Source organism: Equus caballus, chromosome 3 (genome assembly GCF_041296265.1).
Source record: "Equus caballus isolate H_3958 breed thoroughbred chromosome 3, TB-T2T, whole genome shotgun sequence".
Taxonomy (NCBI): Eukaryota; Metazoa; Chordata; class Mammalia; order Perissodactyla; family Equidae; genus Equus; species Equus caballus.
In genome coordinates, this window is record NC_091686.1 from 96318930 (window position 1) to 96327110 (window position 8181).

The window sequence follows — 8181 nt, forward strand, 5'->3', positions numbered from 1 at the left end:
CTCTAAGTCTTGGATCCTGCTAATAATATCTCTGCCTGGAATGTTCTTTCAAGATTCCCAAGTTCCAGCTGCATAAATCCAATTCGTTCCTTAAGCTTCAGTTTAAATACCACATTTGTTCTAGCAAAATGCCCAATTCCCTGCTCTAAATATGGGATCTTGCCTGCTTATGAAGTCTTAACACACTTCATTTGTAAGTCTGTAATGGAAGTGGCCTCAATGTCCCTTCCCTTATTGTGCATTTGTCTTATCTTCTTTCCCCTATTAAATTGTTAGTCCTTTTTGGGCGGAGACTATATCTTAGCCTTCTTTGTATGCTCCTTAACTCCTCTCAGAGTGGCCCCAATCAATATTTCTTAGAGAAAGAATAAATGAAAGAAATACTTGCCTTGTCTCCAGAAACAGTGATTCTCCTTGTCAAGCAGTATATACAGTTGCTGGCAGGTGGAGCGCAGGGTCCCAGCAGTGTGTTCCAAGAGCTGGTGAAGGGCTCCACTGAGCTCTTGACCCAGAAAGACCACTGTGGCTATCCAAGTGGCCCCACTAGCCCCTCCCCAATGGTCATCGCCCTGGAGCGCCTGCCTTAGCATCAGGTTTTGTCTCCAAATCTGCTTCAATATTTGGCCTAGTTTACCTGAGCCCATGTCTTCTGTATCCATTTTATGCTCCAAAAGTGGAATGCTTTTTTCCTGCCAGCAAAGCCCAAAGGTTTAGCAAATTCAAACTTGGCGATGGTTATTTCTCTTAAAATCTAGGAGATAATCCAAGTCGGCTAGCCAAGCACTTTTCCGCAACATAATAGTTTATTCAGCTTGTTGTTGACCAGTGAAAAGTTACTAGGTGACCAAGGGAGGGGCGTTCCTGCACCCTGGATGCCATTGTGTACAGAAGAGATTAATCACAGGGACAGAGCCAGCTTACGCAATCCAACTCTCTGTGGAAGTTTTACACATTCAATATACTATGGACTCCCCATTTATGCTTGTTTCAAGGCAACAAAATATGAATTCTGTGGTAGAATGAGTTTATTAATCAAAGGTAAAGTGTTTCAACAATATTGCCAGTAAGATTCCTATGTGATACTTAAAAATACTTATGAATGCAGGGGCCGGCCTGGTGGCGCAGTGGTTAAGTGTGCACGTTCCGCTTCTTGGCGGCCTGGGGTTTGCCGGTTCAGATGCCGGGTGTGGACATGGCACTGCTTGGCACGCCATGCTGTGGTAGGCATCCCACATATAAAGTAGAGGAAGATGGGCACGGATGTTAGCTCAGGGCCAGGCTTCCTCAGCAAAAAGAGGAGGACTGGCAGTAGTTAGCTCAGGGCTAATCTTCCTCAAAAAAAAAAAAGCAAAACTTATGAATGCAATAATATGATGTCTGAATTGCTTCAAAACAATGTGGGAGTGTGGGAATGGTGGATAATAATTGTTAATAGTTGTTGAAGCTGAAAATGATTACGTGTGGGATCTTTACAATTCTAATTAGTATATATTTATAATTTTTTTATAATAAAGAGTTAAAAATCAACTGCTTTGCTGGAGAAGAGTCTGTTACCATTTGTTGGGTAAGTGGAATCAGTACCTTCTTCTGTGGCTGGTCTGCAGTAAGATTGAGATGGGTACTTGGCCTCTACTCTCAGATAATTTCTCTTTAATTGGATAAAGTGCCCCTTCACTAAATGAAAGTTAACCTGAAGAGTAGCTTTCCCTCAACTAGCAATGAGTCTTCGCCAAGTATAATTAAAATTCAGACAGCAAATTCTCACCATTTCTGGCCCCTCAGTTGGCACACTGTATATAAGGCCATTGCAATACAGAACTTGTTACAGGGAGTGGGGGATCCTGGGGGTGTGTGGAGGAGCCCAAAACAGCCTGCTTTCTCCTCTACAATCCTCTCCTCTAATTAGGGAGAACACAGCACCAGAGAGAGGGCAGTACATTCCAGACAGGCCCACGTTCTCTCAGAGGTACTGGAATGACATGAAATCTTTCCAAGGGGAACCGGAATGCTTCCCTCCCACAGGCATCGCATTAGCTCATCTTAAGCACTGGGGTTCTAAGAGCTACACTCGTGACACCTGGAAGATGAGATGGGCGAACACAAACCCAGTGAATAAAGAATAAGGAATGAATACCAAGGCCTAAATACTGTCCTCACAAGCTGCTTGTGGTCCAGAGTCTGAAGGAAAAGGAAAGGAGCTGTCTGAGGAGTGGTGGCTAGGGTGGGGGTGGGAGTGGAGGCTCATTCTCCAGTAGAAATCTTACTTTTTAGTGATCTTTTGTTCACTGAAAAGGCGATCTTTTTTGAGATGTCAGTCCGTATCACATCATGGATGACATTGTTTTAATATTTTTCACTCTCTTCTCAATACTAAAGACATTGTGGTTCAATTTTATTTTAGCTTTCTCCTTCAACTTGTGAAATATATATTTGATTCTCAATAATAATGTATATATGGCTTTAATTCAGTGCTGATTCTGAAAACTTTCTATAGCATTTACTGTGGGCCAGGTATTATCTAGGTGCTGGGAACAGGGCCTTTTAGGACTTCAGAGAGAGGCAGACACATGAATGGATTATAAAATACAGCTTCAACTGTGTTGAAAACTATAGTAGAAGTATGAATAAAGTATTATGAAAGTTTTGAGGAGTAAAAAATTAATTCTGATTAGAGGCCTGGGAGTTGTTTGAGTTAGGAACAATTCAAACATGGAAAAAAGGATGATCAGGATTTGAGCAGGGTAGACAATAGAGGAAAGGAACAGGCGAGCATAGGATATAATATGATCAAAGACATGGAGCTATGAAATGACACAGTGGAATCAAAAATGGGAAAGCATCCCAGCGGTGTAGTGGTTAAGTTCGCATGGCCTGGGGTATGTGGGTTCAGATCCTGGGTGCAGATCTACAAGCCACTCATCAAGTCATGCAGTAGTGGCGTCCCATATACAAAATAGAGGAAGATTGGCACAGGTGTTAGCTCAGGGACAATCTTCCTCAAGTTAAAAAAAAAAAAGAGGAAGATTGGCAACAGATGTTAGCTCAGGGCCAATTTTCCTCACCAAAAAAAACACCAAAAACAAAAGCCAGAAAGTATGGCTTTAGAGGATGGTTCAGTTAATGAGTCAGGGGAAGGAGCAAGAGAAGAGTCTAATAATTGTGGAGAGTCAGGAGGAGAAATTGGAGTTTTGTTTTGCAGACAAAAGGGAGAAATTAAATATTTTTGAACCAAGTTAAAATATGACCAAATCTGTGCTGTATGGATACAGCCGCCTTAAACAGTAGAGACACAAGCGTTAGGAGGTGTGAGGGCCTGGATTGGAGCAGCAATAGCGCATCAAGGGAAGGGATGTCTTGAGAGGGGATTTGAAGGAGGGTGAACAGAATTTGATCATCAGCAGGACGGGAATAGAAAGCATTGAAAGCCTATCTATCCATTTATTTGAGAAACATTTATTGGTGCTGGTGCAATGACTGTGCTTGGTAGCGGAATATCATTAAAGTTTTTAGTTTAGATGCCTGATTAGATGGTGAGACAATTAATCAAGTTAAGGGATTTAGGAAAAACATTAGACCTGATAGGTAGATAATTTGATTAATTTTGGATTTGTTGAGTTTGAGACAGCACAGCACAATTCTTTGGACTATGTTATAAATTCAAAAGAAATGTCAGTAAATATTGGCATAGTTGAATGTCATCATAAATAGGTGGCGAACAAACCCTTGAAAGCAGAAGAGATCAACGGAGAATTTATACTATGCACATTTTAGGTATTGAATAAAACTGATAATAAAATGCTGAATCCCTGGACTAATATACATTTTTTTCCTTGTAGATAAGTGGGGCAATTATTTCTCTGGGCAAGGAAAAGAACCCAAAACCTTTCTCCTTCGCCTCCTTGACCTGTGCTATCCTCAAGTCGAAACTTGCTGTCTGTCTGCCTTCTGAAGAGCATGTAATATTTGCAAAGTGAGACCTACCTACCGCATGCCACACTGCGTTTACTTGTTGAAACAAGCATCTGCGTGCTCCTGCACCTTGTTTCCAAATAATTGATGTCACTAACCACGGAAAGAACTGACATTTGCAATCAAGATTTTGACACCCACAGATGTTAACTGTAAAAATCCACTTTGGTGGGTTTAACATTTGATTATCATCTTCATTGTGGCTACTAGTTATTATGACTACTAATACTTTCTTTTACTTTCTTTACTGAGAATTCTGTGCTTCTACTAATATTGAAGTCTTGCACTTCCACTAACATGCAGTCTTGAATTCATATAAAACATTATGTAGTTGAAAAGACAACAGTTCTTCTTAACACTAAAAGGATCAAAGTGAGCAGAGATAAAAATTCAAGTAAGTAGGATAATCACTTGTTTATGACCTGAAGAAATAACACTACAATAGACTGGACAAGAGGTGAGGACAATAAAGTTTTGAAGTGTAATAAAGTGTGCTATTTTCCATGGAATTTATGGTGAGTAGTGGTGGATAAGTCAGATGTAAGCAAAAGTACGCTTGGGGTACTATGAGTCAATATTATTAGCTCTGTTACCTGATTTTGTTTTCTTTGAGTTTCTATAGTTGCCTATATCAGAAAATTTTGGTGCAATCAGCCCAGATTAATTTTGCCCTGTTGGAAAACTCTTATTGAATGTCTGTTCATCTTTTATCCGTTTAGGACAAACTCAGATGAGTGGAAGGAGAAGGAAAAGTAGTTGTTTTGTTTGTTTCCCCATAACTTATTGTGTTGAAAAAATACAAATTAATTATCAGAATCTCAATATGCTTACTAATTTAAACATGTTTTTAAAGAGCAAGTAGTAAAAATCAAAGTTAAGGCTTCCAGTTAAACAGTGTAGATTAGATACATATTCGATCTCTGCTTCCTCCTGAAATGCCACTGAAAATGATAAAATAATATAGAGACCCCAAAGGACAAAGAGAATCGATGATGACAGAAACAAGATATCAACAAACATTTGGAAGATCGAAAGCACATGGACAAGTCATAAATGACTCAATCAAGCAAAAAGACTACCTATATGGTGGAAAATTGGACAGTTCTTGCTATAGAATCTCAAAAGGTCCCGGGAATTAAAGACATCCAGTACCTCTGAAAGTGAGAGTAAAGTTGGGGCTGTAAAGAAGTTTCTGTTGAAATTCAGTTTGGGGAGCAAGTAGATTCCTAGATCTCTCTCCTCAGCCCCAAATAGCCAGGGACATCTCTCTCCCACCCATCAGAAGCTAGACTTTTCTTTCTGAAAAAACTGCAGAAGAAAGGCAGGAGGCCCGGCTTGAGCTGAGAACTGAAGGGAGGTACCATTCTGACAAGGAGTTAAGTGAAATACTACAATTTTAGATAGTGAAGTCCGACTCTATTCTTCTGCCCAGCTCCAAGAACCTCTCAGGCAGAAAATTAGAGGTTTCCTCTCTTGTGTAACTGAACACCCCCCCAAAAAAACCTATGGATAATGAAAATTTTAGTGTCCCTCTCCCCTACTCCCCACCCTCAAAAGCTTGCCCTGCCTCTGCCAGATCATCCACAATGAAGCAGCCAGTCATAAGCCCTATCTGTGCATATAAAGTTTCCAAACGCCACTCCTCATGCCTCACGTTTAAGGATGGAATAACAGTCAATGAGGTCAGGCATTTAAAAAAGTCTCTAATATAATGCTAGAGACTAAAGCAAACAGGAATAAAGGACTTGAAAAAAATAGAGTCAACATAGGCAAGAGAAGAAAATACCAAGTGAATCTATGATTAACATTCTTAGAGTCTAGGATAAGAGAAGATAATGCACCCACAACAAGAAAAGATTTTCTAAAAAATGAAGCATTCAGACAATGAGAAAGATATCACAGAAATTAAAACATGATAACAGAAACTTTTTAAAACAGTATGTGGGTAGGAGGAAGCAGTTGAGAAAATTTCCCAGAGGGTCAAACAAAAAGACAATAGGACAAAAAGGAAGTTAAGAGTATTAACAGTTCAATCCAGGTGGTCAACTCAGAGTCCTAGAGAGAAAAAACAGAGGGAAAGAAATTATCAAAGAAATAATATAAGAAAGTTACTCAGAATGAAAGGACTTGATATTCCAGACCAAAAGAAAACAGAACAACACATTTCAAAAAAAATCATAACTGGTCATATCACGAATATTCAAAGCAGCAAGGACAAAGATCTTAACGGCCTCCAAAGAGGGAAAAGAGGTCACATTTAAATCAGAAGATGTGGGACATCTCAACAACACCACCAAGACCTAGACAATAACAGAGTTGTGACTTCAATATTCTAAGGTAAACCTCTATCCAATTTAGACTTCTGTTTCCCCCAAAGGATCATTCAGGTATGCAGGGAGAGAAAAAGGAAGCAAATATCCAAAACTGTGCCTTCTCTTGGGAAGCTATTAAGAGACATCCTCTTTCAAAAGCAATGGAGTAGCACAAGAAAGTCAGGAAACAGAAAATCCAGCCAAGGATAGAGGTCAATCGCATGCGTAAAATGAAATCCCAGGGTGACGGTAATGCCACAGGCCTCGCGAGCTCCTGGTCCAGATCGCAGCAGCCATCTGAGCAGCCCAGATTGGCGGTCTGCGAGGGGGAGAATGGAACCAAGGAGCTACTAATGTTTTAAGCATTTTAAGAGAAGTTTTGCAATTCTATTAGAGCATTTTAGAGAAGAATTATTGATAACTGAGCAAAGGAAACAAAAGGAGACATTGGTAAAACTAAACTCTAAAGGAAAAGATAATATAGTCATAGTATACTATACAGTCCTGATATGAATAAAATTTACATAGCCATAATAATGAAAATATCTATAATTACTTTAACTAAAATGGATGATATAATTACATTATCAGGATAGGCACAGGAGGTGTGTATGTGGAGAATGAGTATGGTAGGATGGATATGAGAGCAGAGGGCTTCTTCCTACAGTAGAAAGTCAAATATTTAAAAATAAATCAAATATTTAAAAATAAGGAGAAACAATATTTAGGAATCTAGAGGTAAGTGCTAGAAGAAACTGCTAAAAATTGAATGTGATTTCCTCTGGGGAAAGATGTGGGAAAGAGAAAAGCAACTGCTGACCTCTAGGAACTAGTTCTATCAGCCAGGCTTTGGTGTTGCTGTGGGCTAGCCTGACACTCACAGCTAGGCCTTGGTGTTCTCCTGCTGAACATATAGAATTTCACAGAATATTAACATCAGACAAGGCCACTCTGTGACTAAGATTGATCAAGGCAAAATGAAGACCACTCTATAATTGTATCTAAACACAGACAAGACAAAAGCATTCCTCAAACCACAAAACACCAAACATCTCCCTATTCTAGCTAATATGAGGGAGGGCTGCTTCTTATCGCTCTAGCTTTAGCATCTTTCTAGACTGCCTTCCCAATAGACATGATTTATTGAGATATCCAATCACAGAATTGTCCCCACTTTTAAACAGCATCTAATCCAGAGCAGGAAACTGTCCCAAAGGAACTACAACCTGGAGGGGAGCAGAATTTGCTACCCCAAAGTGTGTCTCCTTGGTTTGATTATTTTTAAGAACAAAAGACTCAGGAAGAAATTTTGATCTCCTCCCCAACTGCTTAAACGAATTTAAGATAGAAGGCCTGTTCCAGGAAGGAGCTAATACCATAGATAACTGTAGTATAATATGAACTAGGTGTGATAGACAGAGAGGAAGCTAGCAAGGCCCATTTGATCAAAGTCCTCTCCATGTCTCACTGTCTTTGCAAGGTATGGCAAACATTTGTTTACCAAACATTTGCTTTTCCTTCTCCATGTGAACTGCCTTCCTCACCTTTGAAGTCCCAAACCACTACCTCCAAATATTCCTTTGTCTTTAGCTGAAGATGCCATTTAAGGTGGTGGCTTTGGCCATTTTGAGGAGTTACTCAGTTTTCCTGGGTTTCTCACATTTATGCATGTTATTAACTTTGTTTAATTTTCTCCTGTTGTTCTGTCTCGTGTCAGTTTAATTCCCAGACCAAACCATCCGGAAGAACCTAGAAGGGTGGAGGAATATTTCTTCCTCATCTACAAACCAAAGCCCAATCCTATAATAAGTCCCTTTTCACACCCTTTAACTGAGACACCCTATAGTTCCCCATGGTGTGAGTTCTCCCTCACTGAAATGAGTAATAAGCCCTACTTGTT

General features: G+C 39.7%; 1 protein-coding gene and 1 long non-coding RNA gene across 4 annotated transcripts in view; one reads left to right on the plus strand and one right to left on the minus strand.

The window, feature by feature from the left end:
• The window catches only part of DTHD1 (death domain containing 1), a 66440-nt gene extending 64636 nt beyond the window's left edge, over window positions 1–1804 (minus strand). For 2 of the 3 annotated variants that reach the window (XM_014738826.3, XM_023638245.2), the window contains exon 1: window positions 389–805. In XM_014738826.3, coding sequence (XP_014594312.2) covers window positions 389–659 — 271 coding nt within the window. In that variant the 5' untranslated portion in view covers window positions 660–805. Of the gene's footprint in view, window positions 1–388 lie in introns of all 3 variants that reach the window. The other variant, XM_001495898.5, reaches the window with a different exon arrangement.
• The window catches only part of LOC138923486 (uncharacterized), a 37581-nt gene that overhangs the window by 8233 nt on the left and 21167 nt on the right, over window positions 1–8181 (plus strand). The gene's annotated exons all lie outside the window — the stretch shown is intronic.